Source organism: Parasteatoda tepidariorum, chromosome X1 (assembly GCF_043381705.1).
Source record: "Parasteatoda tepidariorum isolate YZ-2023 chromosome X1, CAS_Ptep_4.0, whole genome shotgun sequence".
Lineage (NCBI taxonomy): Eukaryota > Metazoa > Arthropoda > Arachnida > Araneae > Theridiidae > Parasteatoda > Parasteatoda tepidariorum.
Genome location: NC_092214.1, coordinates 48,891,541 through 48,911,999, shown reverse-complemented (window position 1 = coordinate 48,911,999; position 20,459 = coordinate 48,891,541). Strand labels below are relative to the sequence as shown.

The 20,459-nt window shown below is 26.7% G+C and overlaps 1 protein-coding gene across 4 annotated transcripts in view; it reads left to right on the top strand.

Moving 5' to 3' along the window:
* The first annotated feature begins 250 nt into the window (after positions 1 to 250).
* Positions 251 to 20,459, top strand: part of LOC107456647 (fatty acyl-CoA reductase 1) — a 34,129-nt gene continuing 13,920 nt past the window's right edge. The window contains exons 1-4 of one of the 4 annotated variants that reach the window (XM_016074558.3): positions 251 to 390; positions 13,819 to 13,982; positions 18,524 to 18,640; positions 19,719 to 19,894. In XM_016074558.3, the coding sequence (XP_015930044.1) occupies positions 13,887 to 13,982; positions 18,524 to 18,640; positions 19,719 to 19,894 (389 nt within the window). In that variant the 5' untranslated portion in view covers positions 251 to 390; positions 13,819 to 13,886. Of the gene's footprint in view, positions 391 to 1,492; positions 1,693 to 2,247; positions 2,404 to 4,743; positions 4,873 to 13,818; positions 13,983 to 18,523; positions 18,641 to 19,718; positions 19,895 to 20,459 lie in introns of those variants that run through there. The other 3 variants (XM_016074560.4, XM_016074561.3, XM_016074559.3) reach the window with 3 other exon arrangements.

Below are 20,459 nucleotides of genomic sequence, written 5' to 3'. Positions count from 1 at the left end.
ATGTTAAAGAAAAACAACAGTAGAAACTTGTTTTACATTCTGAATGAGGTTCTTTTGGGGGAAATTCACCTTCACCTCAAATATTATAGTTTAGGGCTGAAACAAAAACAAATTTCCTTTCAAAATTTTTATTTTATTTAATTTACTAATTCTCTTGTTTTGAATATTGTGTCTACATAGAAGTTTCCGTGTAAAAGATAATGCACTTACACTTCAAGTACATAAACGTCAATTAATACCTGTAAATAATAATTGGGAGGGTGGTTTACTTCATTGCGTGTTAGAATTACTTCCTTCAGGAGTTTGCTTTTTGCAATGTTATTGTCTTTCTCTTAGCTTGAGATTACACTAGAAACTTTAACATTTACTAAAATTGGGAGAAGGTTGAAGGTAAGTCCTTATTCCCTTCTTGTCAGTTTTCTTTTTGCAGTCTTTTTTTTTAAAAAAAAGGTCTTAACACATATTACAAAAATGATACAGTAATTTTTTTTATTAAAAATTGAATTTTAAATTAATTTTTAAAAAATGGCATATAAATTTTTAATAAAATAAGAAAAGCATGACATTACTTGGCATTACAAAAAATAGTTGTTGTTAGATGTCATTTTGATTTCATTTATAAGATATTTATCATTTTTGTCGATTTCTCATTAGTTTTCAGGGCCACGCGTACGATTGGAATCAGAAATGGGCATTTTCGGAGAGATTTTATTAGGAAAATTACATCATAATTTTTTTTAAACAAAAATAGGATTATTATTCATTTACAATTGTGAATTAATTTGAAAGTTAAGAAGAAGGCACCAGGGCAATGTTTTTAAGAAAAATGCTTGAAGTTTTAAAATAAATAAATAAAAGCTTTTATGGGTAAAAAAAATTAACACTTGATCTAAGTAGAACTGGTCAAAAATTTAAATAAATGTGATAAAAAAATGTTTGTGAATTGTATGTTTTTTTCAGCATAGCTGAAAAATGTAGACTTTTTTTAAAAAAATGGAAACAATTTAAATTTACACAGCTTAGAAATCTGACAGTCTTGTAAAAAAGTGATTGAAACAAGAACACGAATAATGTTTTAGACTTTCAACATTTGAAACGCTAATATAGTAAAAATTTATATATATATATATATATATATATATTTATAATTCAAAAANTTTACTTTTGAAGATTTATATATATAAAACATTACTGATCCGTAAAAAAAAGTAAAAAATAAAAAATGAATTTTTATATAGTTAATTGGAACATAGTCTTTAAAACATTTTTAACTGCTAACGGACTATCATATAAGTTTAATATGACGAATCAAATCAGAGGTAGGTGACCTTCCCGGTAGAAAAAGTTATTTTGTTTTTGTTAATCGAATATCAAGTCATTAGAAAGTAATTTAGATGCTAAATCACGCGGTTTGTAGTTTCATTTTTTGCCGTGTCTTCCGGTAATGACGGTTTCTCTCTTAATTTCAAAGAATAATAATTAAAACTCAATTATAATTATATTGTTTTTTCTCCGATAAGTAAAGAAAATATTCAGTGGTTGGAATAACTTGAGAAAAAAATTTCAACTTTATAAAACTGAAAATTTTTCGTGACAAAATTTGTTTTGATGGTTAACTCTCAGCTTTCAGTAGTCATAAAGTTGCTCCTTTAATTATATCAAGTAATATATAAAATTAATGACATTAGTTAGGTAAGTGAAATTTTAATTAGGACAAATTGTGAATGAAAAAGAGTAATGAAAATGAGAATGTTTAGTGGATGAGTTAATGTTACTTAGTTATTAATTACTTAGTTATTTACATTTTAAAGCAATCATAATTCTAGATTTTTGAACATGGTATAGTAAGCTCTATGTAGGTATAATTAAATTATTCTTCAACATATTTAAATGACGGCTCATTCCATGTAAAGTGAAAACAGAATATAAAAATTTATATATATATTTTTTCTGATACTGAAACCTACAACATTTAACAGGTAAGAGCTTAAATTAATTGAACTTCTAGCAGTTTTTAAGAAATTTGTTTCTGTTGTGTGTCAATAGTACAAACCAAAGCCGGCTTAAGGGTGTAATATCATTAACATAATAAATATTACAAAATGAATAATATGCAATTAAAATTAACCTGGATGCTATTTCCGTGTGTACTAATTATAATGTGTGCAAACTAATTTAGACAAATAAACTCCAAGATATTGGAATTTGGTATATTGCTGAGAAAGAGAAGATTTCCTTGACTTGTTTACTTGTAATAGGCTATAATATTTCAAAAGCAGCGTGCAGCGAAAGTTAATGATAGGTAGAACAAGTTTATTTTTTCCAGACGAGAGAAAGTGTTTCGTTTAGCTAATTAAATATTACCTGAATTCTAACACATAAGTAAGGCTTGTAGAGTTATAAGTAAGTAAAAGTTTTTGAATTATGCCATTTCTACTACTAAATTTTATAGTAGTTCATCAATCTTTAAGTTAAGCTTAAGCATATACTATTACTTTACTATAACTATAACAATGCAAATAAGTTTATATATTACTTAATTAATCGAATTTTCTCTTATTATTAAGATTTTTTTCATATAACTCGGCGAGTACTTAAATACTAATAACGTTATTAAGTATTTTTGAAATAGCTCGAAAATTAGTGATATATAAAATAAAATTATTAAACAATGTAAAAGGCCATTAAATATATCATTTAAAGTATTTTAATTTATAGACCAAGTAGATTTAAACTATTATATTTTGATTAAAATAAGTTGTTTCAGATTTTATAATAAATAAAAAAACATTAAAAAAATGATGAATAAAAATGATGAAAAAAATAATATTTCCTTTATACATTATTTTTTTCACGTTTATTAGCTATTACAAGTATTACATAACGCCTCATTTCTGAAAGTTTTAATAATGATTGTTAAAAACATGTCTGATGCAGAGCTTTAGCAATGCAAAAATACAGCGGCTTTCTGCGTTAACTGGTAGATCGTTGTAATTTTTAGAATGGTGATGTATATTGACAAAATGTGATTTTTTTTAAATGAATAATTGATAGTTGCGGTTTGAATGTTTTTAAAAATAAAATATTTTATTTCAATTAAAATGTTTTAAAACAAGAAATTCTAATGTTTGTAGAAAAAAGCAATGCCTGTTTAATTTATTTCTTTTCATTAAAAAGTCAAATTATTTTATAATTTATTAATTGTAATGACCTATTAGTCGTCAAGCTTATTTCATGAAATACACTTTACATGTGAAGAATATTAAAATTACTTCTGCTACTTATCGCATTAAGGATAGAACCTTAATGCATATACGTCATTTGAACTCAAACACGCATTATTTAACATGCATTACTATTAAAACTGTAATTTCACGTTTGCTATTTAAAGTACAATAAACGGACAAGTTTACTGCCAATCTCACACTAACTCTATGCTACTCTGTTGTTGTTTTTAATGACACTTGTATAAACCAAGCTCGCCAGCCGTTGGATTTGCGAATAAAGATAGTGAGGAACACCTTTCCTTTGATAAGAGAGTACCGCTAGGATGAACGTGCGACTTAGTTCGGAACTCCCTGGATCCTTAGCAGCACCACTCATTCGTGAGGCCAATTCCACAATTTAAACATAGATCTGATGGGGAGGAAAATTTTCTCCAGATACTTGTACCTATGGTACTGCTCAGCGGCCAGCACAGGACTTTCGAATCCACAGATTTTACGAACACGTATATAGGTGGTTCTTAGCGGCTTTGAATATCGAACCCCGGTCCCCTCCAGATCGAAGTCTAATGCTCCTCGACTGAGTTAGCACGGCCCTCAACGCTACTCATGGGACTGTCACAAGATCGACAGCGAACGCATTACAATTATACATTTAAAAAAAATACATAAGAATTACACAAAAGGTGCTTAATAAGTATTATTTTTGCCTCTGTATTCCTAAGATTAAAAATTTCAACTTGACTGCACATAGTTAGTCAGTAAGTACCAAATATATGTAAAAAAAATGTTTTTTAATTAAGTTCTGTTGTCTACAAAATGAACAATAAAGATGATTGTTTTTTATTCGGAACTTCTGCAAAAAAAATCAATAATACGATTTAATGCATGGATGAGTGATAATTCTACACTGCTTCCTGGTATATCAGAACATTAAATTAAAACTCTTTAGTAAAAGCCCATTTTTCTTGCTTAAGATTCATAACGATTTTCAAGAAGGCCTTGAGTGAACAATGGAATAGTTTAAAATAGGCTGCTACTATTTTGTTTCATCTATTCTTGGATTTGAAGATCATCATTATAGTCTATATTTCCTTAGCGATGCTATCTAATTGCATTCCTTGCGCGCATGTATTTTCAAACAATAGTGAGATCCTAGTCGAAAATTCAGTTTCCATTGTGAACTTTTATCTCCCTGAATGATATAACCAGTGCAAGTTCATCAATGTGTAAAGATTGCCTGTCTTATCCTTGCTATAGCACCCAAACCTCATATGAATCAAAACAAGTTTTTTCTCAGTTTTCTATGCAATATGTGATGACATTTTACTAACCACGTGGTTATTGGGCAATGTCTTCATACTGAAACAATTGCGAGGAGGAGGAAAACTACATAACCAGAATAAGTTAAAAGTCAAGAAATCAGAAAGAACAAAGCCTAAAATGAGTGCAATCGTAACAATGGAAAAGGGCAATTATGAACCCTTTCCTGGTTTTATGATGTCATTCGGCATAATTTTTTTTTCCTTCCCTTGTGGTTTAAGACAGTCCCTTGTCATTTGTTTTACTTTTGAAGATTTAAAAAATTTCTCCTTAAGTAGAATATGTACTAAGTAAAGCAGATGGTATAGTTCTTGATGCTCATGCGGTAAGTAGATTTATTTATAAATATGTATACATATGTATATATATTATCTAAATATATTGGAATTGGCTATCAACCTTACAGGCTTTTAAGAGAGATAGTTAATTTTCTTTATTTGATTTATATGAATGCGTTTATTGCGTTTATTTATATAATAATACAAAAACATTCAATGAAACATTTTTTAATAAATGTTTATTTGTTTTTAAATTACATTTTTTCAAACGATGCAGACATTTATTTATATATTTATTTATTTATTTTAGCTACACTAGCTTCCGAAATTTCGCAAAAAAATAATAATAAATAAAAATAAAAATTTAGAAATAGAAATGTGTATTCCTGAATAACTTATTCTAATGATCGGGTTGTCATGAACTAAGAACCAAGCTTGATAGTTTAAAACGGTGAACTGAAACTTGTTAAATTAATTAGTGCATTACGTTGCGAAATCAGGAACAAAAATGTACTTCTCTGTATAAACATACATTTTCCAGACAGATTTGGATTTTTGACCATCAAAATTTGTAGGAGGTGGGAGTTGTCGCAATCTGAAATATATAGTCCTAATAGTTTAGTTAGGTGAGCATTCATAAGTTTGGATTCCTTAATGTTCATTTCAATTTTTGCGCATTACGCTATATCTCGGGTGCACAAAATGATATTAAAGATTTATATTAAGCATAAATTAATTAACATTATTATAAAACTCGCTTATCCAAAATAATCTCATGATTTTTTCACAAAGAAATACATTTATTTTTAAGAGGTCTAAATTTGCACTTAACTATATGTAAATTTAAAAGGAAAAATTTATGCAATTTAGTTTAATAAAAATACATAACGTGACAAAAAATGTTCTTTCTCTCAATGAATATAGTTCTTTTTTTATTTAATAGGTAATTTTTCCTCAGTTTAAAAATATAATATAAATATAAAGCATCTTCCAATACATAGTTGTCAAACTGTATTATTTCTTTTCTAAAAAGTAACTTATTGTAAAATGCAAAATTTTAATACCCATAATTTCTTCAAAAAATTTTCTGTGTCTTTAAAATATTTTGGAACTTTGCAATATTCAAAAATTTTTGTCGAATGCCATAATCAAGAATGAAAGGCAGGTTAATTTTTTTAATCTTCTGTATTTCTAATACCGGGCCTAAGAAACAAAATTATTTTTTAAGATTTTCAAAATTAGAACCCTTTTTCCAGAAACTGTAAATTTGTTTTTAATTTATCCGCATTTATCCGACATGTATTTGTAAAAGCAAAATATGATTTTTGCTAATTTTTCCACTGTTTAAAAATGGGATTCTACTTTTTCCTCAAAACATTGATTATTCATTTAATGCTTAGAATTAAGTTCTTACTTATTCCCTGTTACTATTTAAAACTATACTGTTAAAAAACTCTTGTTATAACTTGCAATAGTTGTATTAAAAGCTGAAGTAATATAATAAATTATATATTTGAGATTCCTTTTCACACTATAGAGTTCAGTATTTTCTCAATTATTAGCTTTTTATTCTTAATAATAGTTATATTTGAGATTCCTTTTCACACTATAGAGTTTCAGTATTTTCTCAATTATTAACTTTTAATTCTTACTAATTCTATTAGAAATTATAGTAAGAGTTATATCATAGATCCCATCTCGCAATATAGAATATCGGTATTTTCTCAATTATTACCTATTAATATTTTTATTTATTATTCTTAATAACTATATTAGGAGTTATCGTATTACTTTTTTTAGAGATTCCATCTAAAAGTATAATTACTATATTTTTTAATTTATTTCATGTATTACATTTAGTTTATTTTACTTTTTATAGCATTTTTAATTATTTTTTTTATTATCATTACAATATTTTTTGCAAACAATTACTAATAATTTAAAGAATTATCTTTGAAAAAAATCTGATTAAAAAATATCTATAGATATTTAATTAAATGTAATTTGAATGAAATGATATGATAAGGAAGTAGTTTTTTCAAAATTTTGAAATTTTTCTTTAAACAAAATTTTTAAGTGAGAATAATAATTTTATAATATTTATTTAGTTTTTCAATACAATTTTATAACAGCAAATTATACTTTATTTATTAGATTAAATTCATAAGTTGTGTAACTACAGATTAAGTTTTATATGAAATCTATTTCTATTATAAAGTAATTCACTATTTTTTGTTTCAAATATATAAACCACAAAAATGTGCAGATGAATTTCATGTTAATATAAACAGGGTAGAAAGAATAAGAATGAATAATTTTATTTCATTGATAATATTAATTTTATAACTTAGATTTTGTATTATTAATTTTTTAAGTTTTATGCACACAAATAAATATCAGTGTGAATTCATATTGACATTAATTCTTGTACTTTCATTTTCTTATGTCCATATTTGATTATTGTTTTAATTTTTATCATCATCGATGTTTGCATGTTGGAATCAAGACAATGATACTCATTTACGTATTTTTGAAATTTTAAGCCCAACTCAGAAAATTCATGAAACACGTATAAGGTTAAGTTTACCTTCAGGGAGTAATTATTAATAAATTATTGCAATAACTTATCCCACTCATTTGGGCTTTAATACAAAAAGTGCTATATCTATCTTATTTTTATCTTGGTTTAAACTTAAATTTTAAGGTAGGTGTTTTATTTACGTCGCACTGGAGCTGCACAATGGTCTATTGGTGATGGTTTGGGAAACCTACGTGAGGATGATCCGAAGACATGCCATCGCAATTTTGATCCTCTGCAGAGGGTATTTTCAAAGAAACTTTCTTATATTTTGAGAAAGATATTTTAAAGCTATCATTGATGAACATATGATAAACATTGATGAATATTGGATCAAATGCAATATATAGTTTTGCCGTTACATCTGCTACATTTGACATTATAGTCTTTTGTAAAAATTAAAATAATAATGATATATATGTTTTTTTACATTTTACAGTGTTATTTCTCTTACGTATATTTATTTTTGAAACTATTTCTACTTCGTTAAATTCGTTTGTTAGTTGCGATTATTTAAACACAATTAACAAAAACACCCGTAAGTATTTCATCATTGACAATAACCTCATATAAGTTCATGAGGTTATTAGCAGTCACTGCCAAGGATAAATCGTAACGTAAATGAAGTGATTTTATCTCTCATCGTTTTTTTATTCAGACGTGATAGGAATTTTAAATGTTTTTTTTCCTCACTCCCTCTTTCTCTCTCTCATGATCTTAGAATAACATATGTTATAAATTTGAAAAAGAAAAAAACTTAAATTTTAATCGCAATTCTGATTAGGTATATATTAATTTATTATTAGTCTCTTTAAACGCATACAAAATTTTAAAGTCCTTAACTATAACAATAATTTTTCATTCATTATTTTTAAAACTTACATTTTAACTAAAAATCATTAAATTTAATATTCAAAAATTAGAATCCACGAAACGTATTATTTCAATTAAGTTTGTTCAATAATTCAGAGCTGGAATCGGAGACTCTGAATGTTTTTAGGCTAAAACTTCTTCTGTTAATGTTAAAGTATAACTAAAATATAAAGTAAACTATAAATATTATAATATGTTATAATTACAACTTATTTAATTCCGTATTAAAATAGATTACAAATTGCGAGAGCAAAATTATATTATTTATTTTAATTTACTATTAGTCTCTTTAAACGCATACAAAATTTTAAAGTCTTTAACTATAACAATAATTTTTCATTCATTATTTTTAAAACTTGTATTTTAACTAAAAATCATTAAATTTAATATTCAAAAATTAGAATCCACGAAACGTATTATTTCAGTTAAGTTTGTTCAATAATTCAGAGCTGGAATCGGAAGCACGGCTAAAACTTCTTCTGTTAATAAGTATAACTAAAATATAAAGTAAACTATAAATATATAATGTGTTATAATTGCAACTTATTTTATTCTGTATTAAAATAGCTTACGAATTGCGAGAGCAGAATTATAACAAAGCGGAAATTAGATATCAAATTTAATGTTTACTTATTTCAGTGCACATCTTAAGCATTTTAAATTTCGAAAAGAAAAGAAAAAACTTCTGATAATGAAAATTCTTATTTTAATTAAAATCTTCTAAAAGAATGAAAATTCTTATTTTAATTAAAATCTTCTAAAAAATAAAACAGCATTAAAATCTTGATCAAAAACCTATTTTTCAATCAAACAGAAAGAGATACAAAAACACTAAACTACAGTAGAATATCCAAACTCTGAATTCGTTCAACGGACGAATTATATGTCTGTATCTAATTAAATTTAGTCCCACACCTCTTGCATTATTAATCAAAATTCTCTAAGATAGAAGTTCCCAGAAATTTTCAAAAGAAACAAACATCCTTCAAAGTTCGTTTTGTGCCCTAGTACAGTATACATTTAACAAATTAGTTATAATTACGAATAACTCTTAATTGATGTAACCTTATAACATCAGAAGACATTTATAATATCAGATGACAAAATCAATTAACAGGATAACACATTACTCTGCACTTCGTTTTCAGCAAAACTGTGCATAAAGTAAAACAGAACAAAGAAAAACAAAAAAAGGTAAAATTTCCGACTGACTGAAACGTAAACTGATTTTTATAGAAATAAAGAATCTTTTAACTACACAATGGGGCTCAGCCCCCGGCTCACTATCGCTCGAAAATTTTTAATTTTCTGCTTTTAGTTTTTACTTTGCATCGAAAAATCTAAAAAAAAATGGTAATTTAAAATATTTAATTATTCCAAACCCTAGTTTAAAATTTAAACTAAGTGAGAAGAATTAAAAATTTTTGAATATATAGGTTAACTGCAAAAAAAAAAAATTTTTTTTTTAAAATTATAATTACCTTGCTAAATTGAATTATTCGACGGGAAAAAAATCGAATTTGACATATAATTATTCAAGAACTAATGTTCGTATCAGTGACATTTTCATTTCCGAATGCGATGACAACTGCATTCTTTTTTTTTTTTTTTTTTTTTTGAGACAAAGTCTTCCTTTANTTTTTTTTTTTTTTTTTTTTTTTTTTTTTTTTAGTATACAGATATTAGCTCAAAAAAGTGTTAAGAGGAAGTCACACTCAGAAAAAAGTCAGGTCAAAACTACCAGATTATGGTAAAATTTATCATGCTTCTGACTCAGCAGTGAGAAGCACATAAAATCTAGTTAATTTTAAACGAAGCGCTTTAGTAATCAGTTTGTTAAAATTAAAAATATAATAAAGTTTTATAATATGTGATAAAATTCGCTAAATGTGATAAAATTTAGTAGTTTTATCATGACCTTAGACATGCCATAAAAACTATTTAATCTGTTAAATTTACTTTTCAGTTTCGAATTTTTTCTAAAGGTGTGGTAATAAGAACTATCATTTTTAAAACAAAGTTTTCTAGTACACTGATACATCACAAACGGAAACAGTACTAAATGCTAGGTTTAAATACCGTTTACTTTGGTTTTTTATTGCTAAAAATATGATTTTTTTTTTTTTTGTGCAGGAAATGTCATTAACATGCAGTATGTTAATTTTACCAGAATATTTTTCTCCGTTCAACTTAACGGAAAATGTAAAGATTTATTTACTTTGAATTCAATTGAAATAATATCAATGGCCGTATTTTTCTATAGTACAAGTTAATTTCTTTACGCACTTGGTAAAATTTTTAAATGCAGGAATTTTCCTTTGTAGTTTGAAACAGCCCAAGAATTCCATATCTTTTATTAGCTATTATCTAAAATAAATTGTTTCTGAAATTTTGCAGTTAAATGATTTTCACAAACTTTTAGTTGCTTGCAGCTCCTATTCTGCTTCGTAAAGTTTCTTAAAGTTCTTCGTAAAGTTAAACTTTTGTAAACTCGAGATACACTTTTCTTTTGTCACTGAACTATTATAAGGTAAATTTGAAAAAATTTTCTTTCCAGTATTGCATGAAATATATGGATATCGAAGAGCGGTATTTTAAAATTTAGTAAAATTTTTTTAACTAGAAGTATATTAAAAAATCATTAAACTTTAGAAGAAGATTTTGCTAAATTTTTCACGTTAGCATGTTTGTATTGAGATCCAAAATCTTATGTTTAAAAATCATTTTATAGATCATCTTCAACAGAAAAAGAAATCTCACACATTATTTAAAATGTTAAACAGGCTTTCGCCATTCTAAATAAAAAAGTTTTTGATATTTCTGTGGCTGCAGAGTAAAGTATGATCATTTCTTCCTGAATAAGATTTAAAGCAATTAAAGGTTTTGTTTCATACGTGACGCGTAAAATTAATTAATAAATTCGCCAAAAAATATGTTGCAAATATGCATGCATGCCTGAAATATCTTAAAGCGAATTGTGAATACATAAATAATTTTATTCATATTCAGTAAAAAAACCTGTGTAAAATTGTAATTTCTGATTGTCCCTGTGGCATGGATTTGTTCTACATCATTGTTATATTTATAACTTAAGAATTTACACCCTAAAATCAGCGTATTATTCGACTAAATATAAACGTTAAAAATTAATTTTAAAACCAATTTTCAGTAGTAAATTAAATGAATTTCATAATAGTTAAAGCTAAACAATCATAAAGAATAAAGATAATAATAATTAATAATAATAATATAAGCTAAACAATCATAAAGAATAAAGTTAATTAATCATATTCCATAAAAAAAGTATTTTATTTTTCTTAATTATTTACTAATTAATTCATAACCTTTTAAATTAATAAATTATACTTTAAATTCAGTTCAGTGAAAAGAAATCAGTTTCATGACATTTTAAATTAATTAAAAATATTACGAGGTAATTTAAAGACAGATGCTTATATAACTAACATTTTAACTAACATCAATTCAAAATCATCTTTTGAAAAATAAAACTGTATTTCCAAGTGTCATTATATTTATTCTCTTAACTTATCAACCTTAGTCAAATATGCTGATTTTTCCTTTAGTTTATTTATGTTATCAGCTGTTTTAATAATATTACTCTTGTTTTAGTTTCTGTGTAGTTATATTGTGAGACAACCACTTCTCAAAATTCTTATCTAACCTAAACCATCTTAAAGTTATCATTCCTGGAAAATCTCAAACTTCGCAGCAGTAATTTCTCATTCAGGACATATTGTCGCTTATCTAGTTTTGAAACGAAAGTCATTTTTGAAAGAAAAAAAAGAAAAAGGAAGAACTATAACAATAGAATTTTCTAATTTTCTAGTCATTGAATAAAGTCAGTCTTCTTGAACTAATTTTTTTTACAATAAAACAAGCATCAGTAATGTTGCATTCAAATAAATAAATAGAGCGGTAAAAGTTTAGCTTCGATATTTTTCTGATATTGTATTCAAAAATTAAAACTTAACATCATGTGAAACAGGAAAAACTTTAAAATTTTAATATTAATATAAAAATGCTTTTTTTTATTTTGACTTGACGTTTTTTGAGACTTTTCCCTACATGCAATGAAAAAAATGCGATGTATTTATTATCTGTATTTATTATCTATTTATTATCTGTATGAAATCTGCATACTGTATTTGAATCACTCAGAAGAAAGCATTTCCAAAAATTTAGCAACTGAAATAATTTACTATGATTTTTTGACCTCGATAAAAACTGTAACCGTTAATTACAATTATGTATAATTAATTATAATTAAAATCCCTAATACAAGATTATTGATTATATTTTATTAGTTACAATTTGTACAATCCTTAATGGATACAAAAGGATGAAACTAGATCCAGTTAATATTAATACATATTCGTCTGCATGACCAAAATTTGTATTTTCATAGTCAATTACGAAAATTCGAAAGTTTAAACATGTAAGTAACAGATAAAATCAGAGGGCCGATCCGAGGTAAGGTATATAGCCCTGTAAGGTATAGGCCTAGTAAGCGGCTGCTTAGGGCGCCGGACTCAAATAAAACTTAATTTAAAAAAAAAAAAAAATTAAAAAAAGACACTTCTTGCAGTTTTTTTCTTTAGTAAAAGCTTTTTTTCCTCGATTGCTTCTTCAAAAATAAAAGAACTTATTTTCCTATAATAAAATGTTAAAATATATCTAATAGTTTAATGACAACGTAACCCTTCAATCTGTTTGACAATGCAGCATTCCTTGTCTTAAATACTAAAACTTGTAGACTGAATTCATTATAAAATCAGGAATAAAATTTATTTTACTCCGTACTTTTTTATTATTACCCTTATTTTTGGAGATCTCGGGGCTTCAAAAATATTTTTGCTTAGACTTAAAAATCAGCACGGATGGCCCTGGATAAAATACCCATTGTAAAAATTAAATTAGAAAAGATTTTAAAAAATATCTTTCAAAAGGTCTTCTGTATTTACAAATTTTTTTCAAAAAGCGCCAGTTAAAACTTATAACATTTTCTGAAAAGTTATAATTTGAAACTCAGAACATAGAACATTTTCCATAAGGTGTAAGATAAAACTAATAGCATGAAACATTTTCCAAAAACTATTGAGTTGAAATTCATTTAAATGGGGAGGATGCAGTTTTTTGTATCGACAGGCATATGAGGAGCTTTCATTTCATTAAAATAAGGTTTTCTCAAAACATTATTTTGCATACTGGTAGAATCGATTACTTCTTCAATTTTCACTCGATTTGTTTAAAAATATAACACCATGCATTTAATTAAGTTTCGGTTGCAAATTCAATTTTTTTATTGTGTTTATTATTTTTGATAAATGCAATGATAAATTACAACTTTTACAATTAATCCGTATTGTTTTTTGATTTTTTACACGGCACGACATTTTTAGTAAAATTCATAGGTTGGGGAACATAAATGAGAAGTTTTTATATAACATTTTCAGCAGTTAAAACAAAAACACACCAATGCTTATGTTTCTCATTTATTATAACTATTATTTCTTTCTTTTAGAATCAATCGGGTTTTTTGAGAATCAAATATAAATACTTGATTCAAGATTCAAGTGACTAAACAGCAAAATGGATTCAGATGCCTTTTTGGATTTAACAGAAATCCAAAAGTTTTTCTTTGGACGCTCCATTTTCATAACTGGTGGTACTGGTTTAGTAGGAAAAGTAAGTGATTTTGATCTATAATTGACAAAAATAAGTGCAAAATAACATCAATAATGTTATTTTATTGTTAATATATATTTATCGTTACCTTAACAAAGAGCTATAATGCCTTAAAAATTAAACTCAATGCCTTAATCGAAAAAACAAATTCATCTATCAATGTCCATTTTAGGGTGAAACTGAAATTCTACACTTTGCGGGAAAAATTCATCTGCTTGTGCAGAATTTTTTTTTCTCCAGGCTATTAAGAAACACAATTTTTAATGAAAAAATTTGTTTTGTAAACGTACCTTTACTGTTTCTTTACTTTATTCCTCAACCGAGCTTTTCATTTATTACACATACGTAAGCGATGGCAAATCAAAATAAAAATAAAAAATTCGATTTTGCACACATACTGTGAATATTTTGTGTCATATTTTAAGGATTAGATTAGAAATTTATAAAGTAATGTCAAAAAGGAAAATTATACAAATAATATTCTATAACCTGGATGCATTGATTAATGTTTTTTATTTTATTTTAAAGTAATAACACTTGTAATAATCTATTTATTTAGAATTTTTTTTAATTACTTTACTTTGCAATGATGATCTTCTATTCTTTTCATTCCATAATTCTTATAGTAATTGTATTAATGCAAGATTTAGAAACATCTTAAGTGGTTAACTTAAATTATGAATATTTTCGAAAATAACCAAAAGGTTCTCGACCCAATAATATCGCACTTTTCATTCTGGAATTTTTGCACTTTATTTTTACTATACATTTGGTTAAGCAGTGTCAAAACCTTTCTTTGGATTTAAAGTTCAAAGCTTTTTTGATATTTATTTATTTATTTTGAGTCTGTTATTAAAGATTTGAGTAAAAAAAAAATTAACAATGTTTGACGTTACGAACAATTATACTATTCCTGAGTGTCCTAGCATTCCAACAAGGACGTAATCGAAATATAAAATGAGGATACCCTGAAAATAGGCAATATCTATACATGATTCTTTTCTTAAAGCAGCTTTATTAAAATTATGCTTGTGTTGGCATTTGTGTATAAGAAGATATTCTAATAAAGGTACGTAAAACATTTTATTAATATGGTACATCATTTGGCATTTGACATAGATTTTTAATAAGCTGTTCTACCGAAACTCTGCCGTAGGTAAGCAAATAACTGTTACATTAAACAATCAATAAGGTATGTATTTTGGGGAAACCATTTTTTCGTATATCAATGGACTGTGAAAGTTGATCATTGCTTTTAGAACTAGTTGATCATTTTTTTCATTCCTATATGAACTCAAAATGAAACTTTTTGCTTTTCTAGGTTTTAACAGCTTTTTAAACTCGTTTATTATTTTACTTTTCTGTGGGAATTTTTTACATTTTATGTTTTTATCTGAATTATCTATTAAATTCATGGAACGAAAATTCCAAAATGTATCGCAGAACTAATGAATAACATGATTATTGTAGATTATTAATTATTCAGATCAAATGATTTTAGGAGACTTTTGTGCATTAAATCCATTGTCATTTAAAATTTTAAATAAGATGTAGAATGTATCTAACATGTTTCTTAGTCAACCTTTTGTGATTGATTAAGGCAAACACAATTAAAGAAAAGTGTGATCCAAAGCTTGCATATCCAAATTAAAAAATCTCGAATTTTCAATTCGATCGAAGAGCTCATAAATCTATTTAATGTAGCAAATTTCATTTCAACTTCTGCGAAAACCAAACTTTAAAAATTTATTGAATGTTTTTTAACAAACAACATTTTTAGTGCAATACAAAAAAGCATATTGTACTGGCGCGATATGAGAAAAAAAAGATTTTTTTCCTCAAAAAAATGAATATGACTTTATATTTGAAATTTTAATACACTTTGCTCTTAACTCATTTATGCTTAGCGTCCTTTTAAAAAGAAAATTAATTTTTTTTAAAAAGAAAAAAGTGGTAGAACAAATAGGTCATTGCAAGCATTTATTGCGCTGATAAGAAGTTCTGCCAACCATAATATAATAATATGTACTAATATAACTGAACTTGAAGAAAGTCACATTTTCAAAAGATAGGCAACAAAAAGAAATATATACTTGATATAAACAAATTAGTAAATTACCACTTTTTTCAGATAGTAGTTTTTCATATATGAGCCACTTTTTGTGCTAGGCATGAATGGGTAAATAAGCATTTATTTTTTCCATTCAAGGCATGTCACTCAATCTAATTTGAATTTCTAAATATTTATATTTTCCTGCGAATCACCTATTAAATTTCTAGTACCAAACTTTTTAATAAATTAATTGCAGAACGGTTAGTCGAAGTGTTTAATTTTAACTGTATATTATAATTAACTGGTATATTATGTTATATAATTAGAATTTCAGAAATATAACCAATGAAAAATTATTTTTTATTTAACGGTAGACTTTAAAACTGATTTAAAAATTAGAAAATTCATAACATTGAAGGCTAACCAGAAGTACTTAAAAAAATAAATATTTATTTTTTTTATAAATACAAAAATAAAACTCTTATGACGATAGATTTTGATGTCTTATATTATATACAGATTTTTTTAATCCATTTATTCTTTTATGTACATAATATGATATCTTCCTAAAATATCAACTGGCGATAGGTAAATATTATTATGCAATGTTCAAATAATGTACGTCAATAACTGCTTATATTTTGGTTAAAAATACTGTGCGTGCGTAAATACCGAACGCAAACATGGTAAACTGTAAACAAAATACATAGTCGGTTTTTCTTCTTTTCAATACACTTATTCATAGTAAAAAAATTGTAAAAAAGGAAAATAAAATTAAAAATGTGTATACAGTCACTGAACTCATCATAAAAACCTGCTTTTGCCTTATACGGAGATGGCTGGTTTTGTAACAAAACGTAATTTTCAAACACGTATAAAACGCAGATTTGACCGAATTTACCATAGTTTCTCGTATTCAGTTGATAGGAAAGTTTATTTAGAGCTTGAGAAAATTACCAATTTTGCACTAATGTAACAGACATTCTACAAATAAACTTACTTTACACATACTGAACTAAATATATTAGTGTATACCCTAGTACTAAAGTATACTTATAGCAAAATCACTGCAAGGGTAAAAGTATTTTATAAATTTAAACTACATTTCAAATCGTACCTTTTTTTTACTATTACTACTGTATATTCATTTAACTGCTAATAGATAATATCGACAGATTTTCAGAATTTTTTTTTTAATTCTAAAAAAATTAACTGAATATTTAAGATCTAGGACATAATTAAGTGATGAGACACACATTATGTCTTTCCACGATTTTTCTATCTAGGGAGACGTTCTTTACCTCTTCTAGGCTCAAAAACTTTTTTTGATTGACTATTGAAAATAAAATATGCATTCTCAATTTGAATCTTATTTTTGTAGTTCATTAAAAAATTAAAACTTTGAATTTGACTTTTTAAAAAAAAATTATATCTCCCAAACTATAACAAAATAAACAGAAATTGAGATAAATGAAGCTTATATGAGAATAAAATAAATAATGTTGTGGGAATTTTCTAACTTGAATTAGAAATCTAAATAAAAAATGACACGAAATGTCCAAGAGTGAAAAAATCGGCAAGTGAAAATCGAGGTGATTTGTCTGAGCCTCACCAGAATTGAAGAGCCTAATGAAAGAAGTTCTAAGTGACATTCTGAAGAAAAAATAAAGCAAAATTTTACGTTTGAAAACCCATTTCATTAGGTTTATGGAGAGAATTTAGCGTTTTTCATTAGGTCATTGTTCCCATTGTTACTATATTTTCTAAAGCTGATCTTTCTAAGGTTTCTAAAATGTTTCTCAGAAATTTCTTCTATTACATTGTAAAAAATTCCGAATTAATTTACGGTAAAAAGTATTGGCACCCTGGGTGCATCATCCGTCATATCCATCTTACCATAAAATCAATATTTACTTAGTAATTTTCCACTGTAATTTTCACTGTAATATTTATTTAATTACAGTGATTTTACAGTACATACTACTGTAAAAAATTACGGTATACCAGATTCTTTGTCCCGTAAAATTTTACATCAAAAAATGAATTTTATGATTAAAAAAAAATGCATGCACATAAAGTACTGGTACATTTTACCGGAATACGATCCACACTTTTTACAGAGTACGCCCATTAAATTTAAAGGACATATATTTATGTAATGATAGAAGAAAAGGGAATAGTTTGAAATTTTCTTAACTAAGTACAAGCATTTATGGGACTTATAGAAATTATTTTAAAATCAAAATATATATCTGTGTATATAAATAAGAACCATGAAAAAAATATATTGCACGCCTCTAGAAGAAAAAGAAAGAATACTATTTACACAAAATATGCTAGTATTATGCTAAAAAAAAGTATCATAATCCTTGATTTTTAAAAAGCTATGAGATTTTGGAAGTAAATTAAAGATTTTTTCATATTTTCAAAATTCTATAAAGGAATTATTTGAAATTCAATCTATAATTTTTTTATTTTTTTATTTTAGGTTCTCGTTGAAAAACTTCTACGATGCTGCCCGGGAATCACCATGTTGTACCTTCTTGTAAGACCAAAGAGAAATCTCTCACCCGAAGCTCGAGGAGAGAAACTTTTTAAAACGGAGGTAAGTTGGAATTCCATTCGCAACTTAATGTATCCTGTGTTTATTAACTATTCCACTCCCTATGTTTAAGGCTTTCTTTTGGATCTTTATTTTTTTTTACATGATATTATTGTTTAAAAATTCTAATTGTAAAAATTTGATAGATTTAACATTTTATCGGGGTGGAAGGAAGGATCTTCTATGGATGTTTGACTGTGTAAAGCTAATTACAGATGGCGCTGGGGGGTTAAAATTCGTCGTAAGGCTTTTTAGTTACTACTTCCGACTGATATTTACGTCTAATCTTGAAAAAGTGTGCCATCCAATATTACTATACACTATCCGGCATAAAAGTATCCGGACACCCAGTAGTATGGAATTAGAGAGTCCCGATAGACACATATTAATATGATGTTGGTCCCCCTTTTGCGTAGATGACAATCTGGAAAGACTTTCCACCAGTTTTTGATAAGTGGTCATAGGAATTGACTTCCAGGCTTCCATCGCAGCTGAAGTGAGCGCTTGCAGTAAGGATGGTCGATTTGACTGGCTACGTAATCTGTTCTCCAATTCGTCACAAAGGTGCTTTATGAGATTTAGATCGGGGCTCTGTGAATGCTAGTCCAGTTTTTGAACACCCATTTCGTCAAACCACATCTGTACAAGCCTCGATGTGTGAATGAAGCAGTTATCTTGCTAAAGGGGAAATGGGCCTTCCCCAAAATATTGCCATACAGTTGAGAGAACAGCATTGTCCAGAAAGTTTACATAAATCTCAGAGTTCACGTTTCCAGCCACAGGAACTAACGGATCCAGTCCAAACCACGAGAAACACCCCAACACCATTATACTTCCACCACCATAAAAACCGGATGTTCGGTTGCATTCTATTTTTATTGTTGCTTTTTATAGCCATAGATAATTTTTAAAATTTTAATTTCATATTTCATTTTTTCACATCTTCATTTATCTACCTCTTTTACGTATGTTACATCAAAAAGTGCGTATTCTTTGATGTCGCTTTTTATTATATCTTTCATTAATATTTCGTGTTGTTTTTAAACAGTGACTAACGATTTTTTAATTCATTATTTTACAGCTTTTTAAAAAGTTGAAAGAAGTTTTTCCGAATTTTCCAAAGAAAGTTACATACATTGAAGGTGATCTCCAGAAGGAACGATTGGGAATATCAGATGCTGACTTCAAATTACTCCAAGACAACGTCTCTATAGTGTTTCATTCAGCGGCAAGAGTGCAATTTAACGACCCTTTACGGTAAATATGCTGCACTAGCATTTAGAATAAAATAAATAAAATTTTAAAAACTTAATAAAGAGGTAAATTCGAAACTAGTTTCTTTTAACCCACTTTATTGAGGGAGTCAGATGTTTAATTCTAGCTCAATATTAATGTATCAATAATATTGGATTGTTCTGAAAGTAATTTCATTTTTTTCTAACAGAGAACGTCTATGTATTTTTTCAGTCAACTTCACACTTGCGTCGTATAATCATTGCAAATTTTGAAAGCTGATATAAAAGGCTTACTTGTAAAAACGTTCGATTGATTCCATGCAGTGATTTTTGGTTAGTGCCCTTTCGAATAAAGAAAGTGAAACGCAGCATTTTAGGCATATTTTACTTTTTTAGTTTCGAAATGGTAAAAAGGCTGTTCAAGCAAGAGAAAAATTATCTGATGTGTATGAAAAAGATGTATTGACCGTACGCTAATGCCAAAACTGCTTTACAAAATTGCGATCCGGCAAAATTTATATTAAGATACACTAAGATACACTATACTACATAAAATTTATATTAAGATACACATCACTGTGATGAGA